At 34.2% G+C, this 15,914-nt stretch overlaps 1 protein-coding gene across 13 annotated transcripts in view; it reads left to right on the top strand.

The window, feature by feature from the left end:
- Window positions 1–14,242, top strand: part of LOC144965814 (phosphatidylinositol 3-kinase regulatory subunit gamma-like) — a 188,373-nt gene extending 174,131 nt beyond the window's left edge. For 6 of the 13 annotated variants that reach the window (XM_078901563.1, XM_078901616.1, XM_078901624.1 and 3 more), the window contains 5 exons: window positions 1,249–1,562; window positions 2,393–2,501; window positions 5,343–5,515; window positions 6,822–6,992; window positions 7,416–14,242. In XM_078901563.1, the coding sequence (XP_078757689.1) occupies window positions 1,249–1,562; window positions 2,393–2,501; window positions 5,343–5,515; window positions 6,822–6,992; window positions 7,416–7,653 (1,005 nt within the window). In that variant the 3' untranslated portion in view covers window positions 7,654–14,242. The remainder of the gene's footprint in view (window positions 1–1,248; window positions 1,563–2,392; window positions 2,502–5,342; window positions 5,516–6,821; window positions 6,993–7,415) is intronic. The other 7 variants (XM_078901590.1, XM_078901650.1, XM_078901642.1 and 4 more) reach the window with 3 other exon arrangements.
- The last annotated feature ends 1,672 nt before the right edge of the window (window positions 14,243–15,914 follow it).

Below are 15,914 nucleotides of genomic sequence, written 5' to 3'. Positions count from 1 at the left end.
TTCCAACCTGTCGTGATCCCAACGGTAGCCAATTTTAACTGAGCCGCCGAGCGATAAATTTCACTGTTTCGTCTAAGCCAAAATTGACCACAATTACAAGCTGGGGTTTAAAATTATAAAAAAAAATAAAATGCGAATGCCGGAAGTAACATCTCTAGTAGATGATGGAGACACCTTTAAATCGAAAGTTAGATTAGGATAGATTGCTACAAGCACATTCCGATTGCCTCACGTTGTAAACAAACAGGTTGACCGTTTCTTCACTGATTGAGTACCCGATTATAAGGAACAATGGTAAGTAGCCTAATTAATTCCCGTGCAAATCAGGACGTTTTCTGCCATTGTTTTGCTCAAGCCCAAGCGAGCTTGCTGTTTTGTGGCGATTTACCTAGCCTTCATTTCGATTCTTTGAATTTTTCCGCTACGCCTGCCGAAGTTTCTTCTTGATAATTCACTTCTACTTAATAATTCAGTGTATTGGCCAGAAGTCATATTTATTTAAGTTTTTGTTTCTCTGTCATTTACTGATTGAAAATCAAGTTTGATCATTGCTACATTATTCTAATGTTCTCACAATGGCTGAGCTGTTCGTGGATCGCAATTCAGACTTGTCGAGCATCGATAAAGTTAAAGATGTGAGTGTGAGGAATAAATTCAATTGGTCATGGCTAGAAGTTAAAGATGATAATGGTGATTATTTTTTCTATGTCAAAAAAAATTCCAGAGGCAGGAATATGACTTTAATGAAGTCATCTTTACCTATATGAATGACATGCTTATTTAGCATTCCTTCTACATCAAATTATGGCAGTCATACTTCCAGTAAGAAATAACACCCTCTATTTTAATGTATTGTATTTATCACTCTCCTCTCCAATGATGCCCTTATTTTTTAAAAAATAATTGAATCTTCAGTTTGTCGAAGAGTTTCAGTCAATTTTTATAGAGCTCATTTACAGGTCTAAGTAGTGTTAGTAGTAAGAAGTAAAAATAACCAGAAGAATATATTATTAAATACACGTCTTTGGACCAATGAACACATTTTTAGTATATTTGTCAAGCCATCTTTTTGATTTTGTCAAATCATCAAGAGGTAGTTTTTTTGGGCTTTTTTAATATTTGATATTCCTTGAGTATTAAAGGCACTATCCCAATTACATAGTCCTTTTATAACATTGGACCTAAAAATTGAGATGATGCTTTTGAAATTCTCTTATAAGAAATGTTTTGACTATAAGCTTAACACAGAAAAATAAGAAAAGGCGTCGTTATCGTCGCCACCGTCGTCCTCTTTATAATCAACAGGAACACCCAGACAACATGCATGATGTCCAGAAAGGTGTGGAGACGTTGCGTCGAATCAATCGCCAGTATCTAGAGAAACGTGCCCATTATGACAACCTGTACGAGCAGCACTCTCGCTTGTCTCAGGAGATGCAGTTGAAGCACCAGGCCCTGGATGCCTTCAAGGAAACCTTGATCGTTTTCCAGGACCAGATTGATCTCTGTCAAAGGTCTCTTCAAGAAACTCAAAACACAGCCTCTGGACACGAAGTGCAAAAGTGAGCATTTCTATTAAAATTATAATAATAATCCTAAATAGAATCAATAGGTTTGTTAATTCTGTTTGATATAGCTAATAGAAATTCAGGGGTTATATTTAAACTTTTTCTGATTGGATTACATCAACAAAATTGAATGGTTGCCTCAAAGATATCAAATACTGTCACACCCTCGCCCTTTTTTATTTTATTTCTTTCAAATAATCACAATTCTTCATCTGTCTAAATATAATTTATTAGTTGATTTTCAGCACTGCAAAACTTTTGCCCAGATAACATTAAAATAAGTCCGTTTAGGGTGAAATCGAACAGAAGATATGTTTGGCGATATTAAATAAAATACAAATCCTACCATTGGCTTTTATTTGTAAATATAGGAATCCCAAAATTGTCTTTTGTAAATTTTTTCATTAACATTGTTTGGTTAATTTTGTCAAGATGCTTTTTAAGTCAGAATATATAGAAAAAAAATACAGGATTTAATTTGCAATTTATTATTAATGCAACTTGTATTAAAATTTTCATACACTTACTCTCGTTTCATAAATTAAATTATAGTGGACTCAGCAGAAATTCCTCGTAAATCTACGATGGTCACTCATTTGTGGTAAATTGTCTATTTGTAAATTTTATTTTCCTATTCAGGTGTATTGTATTCATTGATACAATTGCTATTTAAAAAAAACAAAAACAAACAGAAAAAAAAAACGTACAAGGTAACTTTTTTTTTCCTCTACTGTCAATGTGGACATGATTTTGAGCTGAGACAAGTGTATGAATTTTTATAAGATGTTAAAGTCGCTGATCTGAAGGATTTGTCTTTTCCGTAGTTGTAATTGTCAATGTGATTTCTGTCACTATATCCGCAGACTCCAAGAAAATTTAGAATTGCTCAAGTCAAGATGTATGGTAATCACTGAGAGCAAAGGTCAACTCGAGGTGAGGAGGATGAGTCTGATATTGATTTAAATTTAATAGGAGACACTTATGGTCTTAACTTTTCAAATCAATAGATTTAAATATAAGATGAGGTAAAATGGTAATTATTTTTCTTTGTACACTTTCAAATAAAATTATTATCGATTTTTAGAACAATTTTGATTACAACATTGTCTAAAAACTAATGGTTGTTATGAGGCAAAGGTCTGATTAAATCTATATATTTGTTATATGAGCCAAGGTCAAAAGGTGCCAATTTTTTTTCTCAAAATAAAAGTGACATAATAGTCCATTTGTGTTTCTATATGTGTAGCAAAAACCCTGTACTTTATGAATCAAAGGCCCTTTAGATAACCTTTAAGGTCTAACGCAGCATAATATCGTCAACAATACCTATAGGTTGCTGGTGTCACCTGTGACCGGTGACACCAAAATGAGACAAAAAACTCAATAACCAAATGATTTTTGTTGAGTATCAAACTTGATTTAGTAAGTTATAGACAGACACAATCAACAATAATCATAGTACAATAATATTACCAAGTATTGGAGAAAATGTTGCTTTTTGGTGTCATCGGTCACAAGCAACATAGAATGCAAATATATTATTTCATAAAAATGTTTGTACATCAACAACAACAACAATATTGCATATGTTTATTACCAGCAATGTTCAGAAACTTTTGGAATAAAATGTTGTGAAATAATGTGACCAAATCATATCTTATTTAGCGACATTGTGTCACTTGTGGCATTAGACCGATGACACCATTACTTATGTCACAAGCAATACCAAATTGCAATTTCGACAATATTAATTAATTTCAGTCAAACCAGTGTAATAACCACAGTTAAATATGGAATTTAATAATATTTCAGAAACCAAAGACTTAAAAAATAGACATATACATGGAAATTAGAGCATCTGAATGTGACTTGTGACATAAGACCGGTGACACCAATACTTATGTCACAAGCAACACCAAATCACACTTTCGTCCATAATATATCGTTATTTTCAGTCAAAAAAGCACAATAACCTACTCTAAAATGAGATTCAATAATATTTTAAGAAACGAAATACTTTCAAATTGGAAATATAGTTCGAAATTATTAATACCATTGTTGCTATTACTTTGGTCAAAATCGGCACTAGAACACAATTTGCCTCAACAAAGCAAGAATAACAACTGGACACATGTAATATAGCCTGTTAAAATGTAATTCAATGACATTTCAAGCTTTGATGAACATGAAAACAGAAATACATTAGAAACTTCAAACTTAAGTGTCACCTGTGACATTTTAACCAATGACACCAATGGTCATAAAAAGTACCAGAAGTCACACAAACACTAGATAAATATCAGCCATGGTAATGAATTCATGTAACCATACGGTAACATCCGCCCTACTGCTCAAATCTGCTAGTTTGTAGTAATTTAGTGTGTTAATAGTAAATCAAATCAAATTTCTCGACAACCCTTCTTTTATCTGGATTCGTCAAAAGCTTAAGTTTTGTCTTTTTCTTGATTGATACAACCCTGAAACATAAAAAATTAGAATTACAAGGAAATAATTAATTATGTCAAAATCAGTCTTATGTGAGATGTCATATCATATTTGTAAATAGAATAACAGCTGAAAACATAATTTTTTGGTGGCACTTTGTAATATCCAATATCAAGTGTTGCTTGTGACAATGTAAAATAGCGATGACACCAAAGTTCAACTTACCTTTTCTGCCTGGAGCCACGCTGGAAAGGCAAATGAAAGTGCTGCACTTCAAAGACTGGTAAGAAGGGTGGATCAAAATTGCGAATCGCCATTTAACGAAACAAACTTCCACGTGTTCACGCATGCCGTGTTGCTTGTGACAAATGACACCAAAACCAATAAACCTCAATATCGGCAAAACAGTATACATTTACTCCAAGATTTGAGTTCAGATAGTAAGTCTATGCTTTTTTCTCATAATAAAACATTTTATAAACATTAAACATGAGCTTTAAAGTTTCGTGTCGAGTCTTAGTATTGTGCTGTGTTTGACACCAAAGGTCACAAGCAACACCAACTTTTTAAGAACTCTATATGAAACTTAATCAGATATGTAATATACTGCAATTGCGTTTAAAAGTAAATTTTGACTTTATACTATTAGTCAAATTTCAATCATGTGAGCTAAAACATCACATTTAATTTCTACATGATTTCTAAAAAGGTGATGCGTTGACCTCGTTTTAAGCACATGCCAAACAGCATTCAAATTTCACTTTCAAGTTGTTTATTTCATATTCTGTTGAACAGAGCATGTTGAGCTATCTCATTTTATCTCTTCTTCATATTATCAATTGATTACAATCATTAACCCAATGAAAACAGCCCATAATTAAGTAAAAATCAAATTTTCTTAACACTGGTATCAGGCCGGCACCTTTTGACCTTGGCTCATATATATATATATATATATATATATATATATATATATATATATATATATATATATATATATATATATATAATATATGTATATATATAGATAGATAGATAGATAGATAGATAGTCTTGTGCATATCTTATTCAGAGATGTGATTTCATTTGAAAAAAAAAGATAATAAAAAAGTCAACTGCTCTTGTTTGATGTTTGATTGGATATGACAAATATTCACAAATTTTGGTTAAAAGAAACAATCTAAAAAATTTAGCTTTTTTTTTAGTACATCAATAGAAAGGGTAGTTGACTGTTTAGTGCTGTTATCACACAATGAATAGAGGAATGCACCCAGACTTTCATATCAGAGAAATGTAGAAAAATATGAACTTTGTCTGAATTCCCCAAAGGTGGACTGGGAACGTCGTTCTGCCAGGAACCGAATGTTTATTGGAGAAATGAACTCCATGAAGCCCGAAATCAAACGCTTGAACAAACAACGTGAGCAGTGGAAGAAATGGCTGTTAGATCGAGGCAAGACGCAGGATTTCCTGGACAACGTCCTGGAGGAAAGAAGAGACCCGTAAGTAATTTTTTTTTTTAGATAAAGCAGTCATATGCTCGTCAGTTGACCCAGCAAAGATTAGGTAGCTGTATCTGTTCTGCTCTTCCCTGGTAGAAAATACTTTGTGATAGTATCCTTTTCAGAGTTTAAAAGACAGAACCTTATATTGCCCAGCTTCAGAAATGTGGAATTCTGTGCCATTCAATCTGCCCTATAGCTTTTCTATGTGGCTATGCGGTCTTGTGGTGTGACACTCTGTCGGAGCAGAAGGTCCTGGGTTTGAGCCTCGCTCGACGCATAGTTGAAAAGGCTCTTTACTCACATTTTCTCACCGTACTCGGGTGTAAAATGAGTACCTGGCCATCAACAGCGTTGTCTCTGTCAGAAATAAATTGTAATATCAACTTCATGTTACGCATTGCTGTTCATCAGGGACCCTTTGTAAAGCGCTTTGAGCACATTTAGTGGATATTGCTCTATATAAAAAAGCTCTGAAGTTGCTTTTGAAAGAAAATTAATGTCATCTCTTTCTGTTATATTTAGATGGTATAGAAAGAACGAGTTGAGCATTTATTTATTTATGTACTTTTAACAAAATTAAAGTTGAAAAAGAATTGATAAGCAATCTTCATAACATACCAAAGGTTAAATTACATTATTTTTGTAGTGTCACTTCATAGAACATATTTACTCTCAATTACAGTAAAAAAACAATTCCGTATTCTCATCTTTTAAATATTGTTGACAATATGATAAAAGTACTTTTTTAGTTTATTTTTTAAAAAATTATTTTTTTATTGCATGCCATGTATATCATGCGCCCAGAGCTATATTGTATGGGACAGGCGCTATATAATAAATTACATTATTATTATTATTATTATTATTATTATTATTATTATTATTAATATTATTATTATAATACCTTGAACAAGGATAGTATAACGAACTGGAGCAGAAAAAAATTTAAAAGAATTCTTTGTCTGCTAGACTGGAAATCTAAAGTGACTGAGAGCCACCAATTTCTGTTTCCCCCTCCCAGCCCCACCTGCAGAATTATAATTAATCTTTGAATCTTGTTTATGGAAGGTTTCTTTTAAATTTCATTTAATTACTTGTGTCTCATTGTATTTACTAATAATCATATTTCTTTAATGTAATCGAGATAAATGAAAAATAATAAAATGATTGTGGATAAAGTTTCCTATGTCTGCTTTTTGCTTTGAAAAATATATTACTGATTTTAAAAAAAATTCTAAATCCTGACAAAATCCTCATCAATGCATCTAATGCTTTAAATTACAAAAAAAATATATTTCCTCAGAGTAATGGATCCGAATGCTGAGGAGTTGAACCTTCCCCATTACGATGAGGCGAACTGGTTTATCCAATGTGACCGGATGGAGGCGGAGAGGTACCTGTGTAACCGGCCTGACGGGACATTCCTGATCAGGCCCAAGCCTGAAGAAGGAAACGTCCATGTTCTTTCTATAGTGTGAGTTTCCCTGATTTCTCATTCCTTTGTAGATTTATAAATTATTAAAATGTCAACCCCACATCAACGCGTTACTAGACTTGGATATGACAAGCCTTGTCTTTTTGTTTGGGTTTGCTTGCGATTTCATGTTGGATCTTATTATAAATCTTCCTTAAAATGGTATCAACAAAAATATTCCATTTATCAATTGGACATTTGGAGAAATATTTTATTAATTGGCATATTGAATTCATGTTAGAGATTGGGTGTGAATGGAATGTTTTGCATTAAATACTGAAATGCTTTTCTATTAGTTCAATCTCCACTTCTTACAACTTTAAAAAATAAACACTTTTATGTACTTTATACTACTAATGCTAATGTTGAATCCCCACCATTCGCCTTAACTTATAAACAAATCTTCATATCTACTTTCTACAGATGTCGAGGCAACATTGGCCACTGCCGGGTGCTCCATAAAGAAACTGGCTACGGCTTCGTAGAGCCTTACCTCATTTTTCAAACTCTCAAAGAACTCATCCTTCACTATCACCGAACATCTTTAGCTGAACACAACAATGACCTTGACATCTGTTTATTATACCCAGTCCGGACACAGTTAGCTTCAGCAGCAGTGGCCAGTCCCAACGACGTCTACCTTAGAATGCAGCAATCCTAGCCCCTACATCTAGGCAAACAGTGCTTCCATTTTGTGTTCTACATCACCGTATCACTCATTAAAAACAGCCGGCCACAAATTTCTAGAATCTTCATCAATGGAGTCTTGGTCGTTCATCAGCCATTCACCCACAATTATTCAATCACTTCCCATTATATCACAAGACTTCAAGCTGTTACAATAAGACCCCAAAGGCGTGTAATGAATTATTTATTACTTACCCAACTTACAAAGTGTTTTTTTCCTTCCTGTCCTATAACAACGTGGAAAAATAATTTTGATAAAAACGTTTTTGATTGGGTTAAATTAATAGTTCAAAGAAAATGTGAATAACCACTTACGAAAGGGACAACTAAGCTTTCAACCCAGCTCACGCCATTGTCGCTGGTTTTTCCAAAATACAATAATTTAACTTCCTAAGACGAGAACAGACAAAAGCTTGTCTTCTCTGTGCAATTTTTTAGTCGTGTTTTCCCTGAAAGGATTCCGCTATACCCCAATGGATTATTTCTCATGGATTTTCCTCACAATGTGGCCTTTGTCGAGGAGAAATGACGAAATATATATATGATTTACATCCAGTATTGGTTGATATACTGTGTATTGACATTAGGTTGAATGGGTGCTTCAAATCAACCTCAGTCATGCAAAAACTTTGTTCAACACAACACAGATCTCAGGGATATATTCTATATATAATATGTACATCTTTAACAACTGCTTCCCCTTATCCCCACCTCCTAAATCCTCCACCCATTACCCATCCCTGAATTTTGATTATGACGTTATGTGAATGAATTGGTTGTTATTTTTATACCGGGTAGCCCTTCCCTCCAATCCAAAAAGTTGTTAATGTTAGATGACAAATTACAAAAGATTGCTATTTTTCTTGTTTTCTCTGTGTCGTCGTTGTTGTTACTTGTCTGAGCAAACACCCGGTCAGTTGTTGTGGTATTGTTTTTCGAATCGACATCAGTCAATAATGTTATCTTTATTATAATTTTTTTTTTTTTTGGTATTGTTTTTAGTTGAAAGGAGTAGGGTATGAATATATTTCAGGTTGTATTAAATTTTTTTAAAAATATATATTTTTTTAATTTGAAAATTAACCTGTGCTTATTTTTTCTTTGTCATCTATACCTTGTCATGTGATGCTAACAATTAAAGCTCATAACAAGGGATTGTAGAAATGGCTGTTCTTTTTTATGTCCATAAATAGAAATATACTGTAAAGAAAGCATTTTTAGTTTTTAGAATAGGGACCTATTTAATCTTAATTTCCCCATTTCTTCTCTTACACTCAAATTCCCCGAGTGTTACACGTGCCTTTATAAATTTATAAGAAAACAAACAAATTCTGGAGGACAATTTTGCATTCCTTATTTCATTTGATTTTGTGAATGTGAAAAGTCCTAGTTCGGTTAATGACACTTGAGTGTGGATAATCTTTTTTGACCACCTAATCATCACAACTGATGTTGTTGGTGAAAACTGACGTGTGGATAATGTTACATTTGAATGAGCAATACAATACTATTTAAAATATCATACTGTCAAAAGAGATAAATGCCTTTGAACCATCTTGATAATGAATGAATGATTAGACTGTGTAGATTTGCGAGTATAACATGTCATGTTTGTTTTGTTTTTTTACTGTTTTCAAATTACAAGAGAATTGATATTACATTTGTCTTCGTTTTTTCTGTTGTTTTTAAAAATTTTTTTTAGCAGTATAGATATACACTGCCATTTAGGCACTGAAATTGGAATGCCATCATCACAAGCTGACCTGTCACTAATACCAATTAAATCTGTATACCAACTTTAAATGACCAAATTTGGTTACATTCGCATTTACTCTTGTATGTTCAGTTTTTCACCAATTCATTTTGGAAAACTGGTGAAAATAGCTTTGGTTTAAATAGCCTTTGGGTCCGTTTCTTGGTCAAACAGAATCACACCAAATTTCACAACCATCTTTTTGTAGAAGCGACTGATACAGATTTTTTTTCTAACTGTGGCACGTCAGCATGAAGCGGATGGGTTAAACTAATAGACACTTCCTTACCGGTGAACAATCTGTTACTTGTGATTAAATTAAAATACATACAATGAAAATCTGGCCCTGTAGGTATGTCCTGGCCTGTGCTGCAGTACACTTGACCAATCTTAATTTTCATTTGACTTACTCGACTTATTGCCGATTACCCCCTAATCTTTGGACTGGGACACTTTGGCAGCTTCTCTGATTTGTTGAGTACTTTCCACTGACGACGGTCTGCTGCGATGGATCTCAGGTGTTCTAAATCCATTTTGCATCTCAAATCAATTTTCATTAATATCAGATGAGATGACCCCAAATTCAATTCTGACTTATGTTTTGAGACTTTTCTGAATTATCGGGGTCTTTTCTTTTTGGTCGTCATAATAGATTTATATATAATGTGATTGGCATGTCTCCCATCTAAAGGCAATTTAGAATTTGATGCTGCCAATGTAATGAGATCAGAGAATTAGTTATATGGGTCGTGAAGGATAACCTAGTTTTTTATTTTTGTAATTTTTAAATTTTTTTTTGGGGAGGGGTTTTCTTCAGAGAATAAGATTTTCAGTTTGCCTCAATACAACACTGTTGCCTTTCTCTTCTTTTTTTTTGGTTCTATTTCACTTCCTCTTTGTGATCCAGTCTACTCAGCTATGTTGCTTCCCTTTTCCAGGCGCAGATTTGATGTAGAGGCTGTTACATCAAAAAAAAAATTTTTTTTAAACGAATAAAACGGTTTGTCACTGGAGAATGGTCACAGCGAGTTTGACTCAATCATAGCTTACTTATCCGAACCAGCGACCACCTGAGCTCTAGCCCTTCGGTCTTGTGCCATGACGTAGAAGTTAGATGGACTCAATCATAGCAAAAGTTCTGACATAAGAAAAAAATTATATTGTGTTGGGTTTCATCATGTAGAACATGAAATTGATTATGCTGAAGGTTTTTCCTCGAGTGGAACTGGAACACCCCATGATTTCGGGCAATTTCCAATTTATTCGTTTTTTTACTATAATTTTGTAATTGGTCGAGAATTTTAAACTCTCAATGAAAAAGCAAAACTAACAAAACATTTAGTGCAAAATACTACCAAAGAGAGGGAACTAGAAAAGTGAGTCGAAAAACAAAATTAATAAATTTAAATTAATAATAATTAAGCTGACTTCACATTGCTGCCCCACTTGCCAACAGGCAAAGTGGCTAGTAAGTAATATTCTGATTGACTATTACAGAAGGCATCAGTTTTCTTTTATGTTCTTTTTTAAAAAATATATATATATTCCTGAATGTATCAGTTCTCTTTTTGTGTATTTACAGGGCATTTGTGTTAGTGATTAGTTGTGATTTTTAAAACCATTTGGTATGATTTTTAAGACTATTGATGAATGGTGAATAAGTTCATCTATTTTTATAGGACAGTCTTTGTGGATATAGTCTGCGTGCCTGTAGAAAATAATAGAACTTTAGACCCATTTCACTGAATACACATTATGACTGTTTCGTTCGTGAATGTAGTCAATTTCGTTATGTATATTAGGACATTTTGTTTCCTTCTTTGAATCCAGCCCACCTTTTTGTGATGTGAACAGAATTAGGATTGTTATATTAGTGAATTCAGCGAATTGCCAGCACTAATACTAATAGTAGGGATGAATTTTAGACTTCACTTTAATATAATACCAGATTCTCATTCGGCCAATATCTGGTTTATATTATTTGAGGGAAATCTTTCATTTGCCTAAAATTGGTTGGAATTGACGGATGCTCATGATAATCTGATGTTGTGATACCGTGGGAAAGTCTTTTCTATTTGAAATTATAATTAGTTCAGTACAGTGGTATCTCTATAAGAGCCTGGCTGTCACCAAGATTTGGTGATTCATCGTATAGTCGATGTTTTTCATGTTCTTATAGAGACACTCAGATCTTTCTCTTGATCTTTGAGGTTTAAAAGTGACCTTTAAAACGGAGTTGCCTCCTTTTACATAACCCCAACATGTGTTGAAAGAGCTTTGAAGTGAACCGATCAAACACTTGCTAAAGTAACGTCCTCCGGGGAGCTGCGTTAATTTAAATCGAAACCACTGTGTTTATTGGCAGTCAGATAGTGCGTGAGAGTGCAGTTTTGAAGTATACCCCCACCCCTTTCATTAATTATATGGTGTTTTTCTAGAATGAACAAGATGCAGAGTTACAGCGTTGAACTTTTAAAAAATTCCGCGGAGATGGTTTTAGACATGATATTTAATTGTAGTATCAGAAACTACAATAAATGTCGTGCGTTTCCTTCATAAGATCTAAGAAATTAAATCTCTCCGGTTTTTTTTTTCAGCCCTCTTTAAATCCCAAAATTTAATGGCAGTCCTTTCAGCTATATAAATATTGTGAAGTAGAATTAATTAAAAGGTTGATGTTATTTATGTCTTGATTTTGATAACATTAAAATGTATAAGAAAAAACTACTAGACGTGGAATTTGAAAAAAAAAATATGAGTCTTCAACTGAAAAATGGCATATTATGTATTACTCTTGTCTATGAATATAGTATGCATTATATATTTTGTCCACTTGATATAGATATGTTGTATTATATTATATTTAAAACTAAATTGAATATCGAGTCATTCCCAAGGCTTGTTTACATGACGGTGAGTATTGAGTGCGTTGTCTGTGATGAGGTGGTTGTTACCATTGAGTATTTAATGTGTTTTATGTGGGTGTGGCACGGCGATGTTACTTGTCGGTGACTATTTAGTATTGAATGTGTCAATGTGGTGGTTGTTACAGGACAGTGTTACATGATGGTATTAAATATTCAAAGCGTTGTGTGCAGCGACATCTATAATAGACTGGGTTTGTGTCATGTGGTGAGTGTTGCAGAGGGGTGACGTGAGTCGGTTAAATATCCTGTTTAAGTTGAGAGTGTTGTCTTATGGTGATTATTACACGACAGTGACGAGTCATGTGGTGATTGTTACCATGCTCCAATAGTGGGCAGGGGGGTACATACTGTGTATTCTATCCCCTTATATCTGTTTTCAACATGCTTTCTGTCTTTGTCTTGGAATGAGATTACTTGGTTTTGTCCTGGCCCTGGCCGGAATCCTAGCTGGGAGGGAATCAGTCAAATGCATAGTTATTGTTTTGGGAGGTGATATTTTTTTTCCTTGTAAATCATCTCTCTGTTATGTATTATATTTATTTTGAATTTATAATGTAAGCATTTGAGTGTATTCCTCTTTGTTGGATTTTGTGCTTGTGTCCGGATGAGACTTAGGTGGTCTCAAACTAAGTACTTTGATAGTGTGCTCTTGGAATCTACATCTGATCCCTATTTGTTCCCAGTTCCCCTATATTTTCTTGTTCTTGAGAGCTTTATTTGTAATTCTAGAACTTTTTACTATCCCATTTTCTTCCTTTTTACTGGCGCTGATATAACCTAAACGTGTTGCAAGCGCCGTAAAACCCTTAAAAACAAAACAAAACATTGTTACCAGGCAGTAATGGTTGATGGAGCTTATTGTGTTTTAACGTGACAGTGATAATTGAAGTGGTTGTTACATGACATTGATGTTTGAGGTGGTTGTAAACTGGCAATGACGATTGAGTTAATGGTGATGTCATATGGTGGTTATGACGTTATTACACGACGACAATTGAGAACTAGGTGCTGAGTGTCATTAGGTAGTTGTTACATAAAATTTATGTAAATATTATATTTAGTATCAAATGAATTCAAGACGAGGACGGTGGTTTGTGGTTGTTGTATGGAAGCAATTTGAGTGTGGCCTTTATGCATTTCATTCTGTGTGTGTGGAGTGTGTGTTTGTGTCATAAGTGGAAAGGCGAATATGCGATCCATTTCAAACATTGACATTTGTTAAGTTTTGAATGCATGATCCATTGACATTTGTTTTTGTGTGAATGTAGAAGGTGTGGCGAATACTTGAACCATTTCAACCACATGGGTATTGGAGTGTTCGTGTAGAATGTGATTTATTTCAACCACGGGTTGACAATTTTGTGAATTTCGAATTTGGGAATTTGTTGCAAATACTCGATCCATTTCTACTATATTTGATATCAATGCAAGTGTTAGTGGCGAATACTGTGATCCATTTCAACCACATTGACATTTTAGTGTGAATTTCGAATGTGTGGCAAATTTGTGACCCATTTCAACCACGTTGACATTTGAATGTTAGTGTCGAATGTACGGATACATTTCAACGTTATTTGAGTGCTAGTAGCGAATTGCATTTTGTTTCACTTTTTGTTTTGAGTTGAAAAGAAAAACATTGAATTATAATTTTAAAATAAATAACGGATGTATGTGATGGATAAAAGTAACAAATTAACTCGTTAAATGATTAACACGTGTTTATTTGATGATGGACTGTTTGTGAAAGTTTCGGTGTGTATTTTTGGCAATGCTTAAATGAGGTGAATGTTTTGTAATGATTATTGATTGAATTATAATACAATTATTATTTGAATTACTAATGTCTATGTTTAATAAAGTTATTGAATTGTCTAAAAGCATAATATACCTGTGTTTTTCTTATTTCCTATTTCCGTTACTTTGGGTAACCTTTGCCTTAAGGGAAAACATTGTCATGTGGATCTGGAGCACCTCGAGTATCCTCAGCCTGGTTAGACATGGATTTCTTTTCATAGGAATGGCTGCCACCCGTCTAATTAATCCTGGGTGGGGTTCCTGGCCTGCCACTATGACAGGGAGGCACTTACTGTGTCTTCTATCCCCTTGTATATGTTTTCCAACATGCTTTCTGTCTTTGTCTTGGAATGAGATTACTTGGTTTTGTCCTGGCTGGGAGGTAAACAGTCAAATGCATAGTTATTGTTTTAGGAGATATGTTTTTCCTTGTAAATGATCTCTCTGGTATGTATTATAATATTTATTTTGAATGTATAATATAAGCATTCGAGTGTATTCCTCTTTGTTGGATCTTGTGTTTGTGTCCGGATTAAAATTATAGGTGATCTCAAACTAAGTACATTGGTGGTATGTATGCTCTTGGAATCTACATCTGATCCCTATTTGTTCCCAGTTCCCCTTTGTCTCATTTATTCTTGGGTGCTTTCATTGTTTTGTTTTTTTTACTATCCCATTTTTTTTCCTTTTTACTAGTGCTGATGTAATCTAAATGTGTTGCAAGCGCCGTAAAACTTTAAAACAAACTAATTTGTCTTCAGTTGGTCCCAAGTCAGAGGCAAAAGCTTCCCCTTCATGTAAAGATCTTTTCAGGGTAAGAAAACACGCAACTTAGTGGAGATACCACTTCCCCCGCTTCCTGAGGTCGTCTGACCTGCCACGACATGAAGATAGGTCATTTTTACCCCCTACATGTTTACACTTTCCAAGTTGCTCTGTCATTGTTCTGGATTGAGATTGCTCTAGTTTATTTTTTTCATGGTTCTGTGGGGATCCTTAACTGAGAGGGAGACGGTCAAATGTATCGTCAATGAACAGGTCACTGTCTTCTATCCCCATGTTTTCAGAGAGGCTGTCTGTCTTGGAATCGGATTACTTGGGTTTTGTCCTGGCCCTTGCAGGTGTTCAGGATGAGACTTATGTGATCTCTAAATAAATTGATGGCAAAGGTATGCTCTTGGAATCTACATGTGTTCTCTTTTTGAACCATTGGGCAGGAACGTCACTGTGTCCTCTATCCCCCTATTCCTGTTTTCCTGCTTGATCTATTTGTCTTGGAACGAGAACTTGGATTTTCCCATTCCCTTGTCGGAGTCCCTGGTTGGCAAATGTATAGTTATAGCTTTGGGAGATATTTTTGTCGTTGTAAATCATCCCTCTGTTATGTATTGTCATATTTGTTGTTTTGAATATAAAAAGTAAGCATTTGAGTGTGTTCCTCTTGATTTGTGTCTGGATGCGACTTTAAGGTTATCTCAAACTATGTACACTGATTGGAATCTGCAGCTGTTCCATATTTGAACCATTCCTGTGGGATACCTGAGTACCCAAATATCAGTATTCGATTACGTTATTTCAAGAATCACTTCGATTCCAAAATGGCTGACTATTGTTGACGTTTTCTACTTAACAAATTATCATTAGCAATCTACAATACACCACAAATGGCGACGAGCATCTAGAACCCAGATAAGTGCAATAACGTTAACATGTATTTTCATTCTACCAAGCCATAAAACTATAATCTATTGACAGACTACT

The sequence above is a fragment of the Berghia stephanieae genome, chromosome 1, assembly GCF_034508935.2.
Source record: "Berghia stephanieae isolate SIO BIC M18660-M18661 chromosome 1, UCSD_Bste_1.3, whole genome shotgun sequence".
NCBI classification, from domain to species: Eukaryota; Metazoa; Mollusca; class Gastropoda; order Nudibranchia; family Aeolidiidae; genus Berghia; species Berghia stephanieae.
Note: the sequence above shows the minus strand (reverse complement) of the source record. Positions and strands in the feature narration are given on the sequence as shown.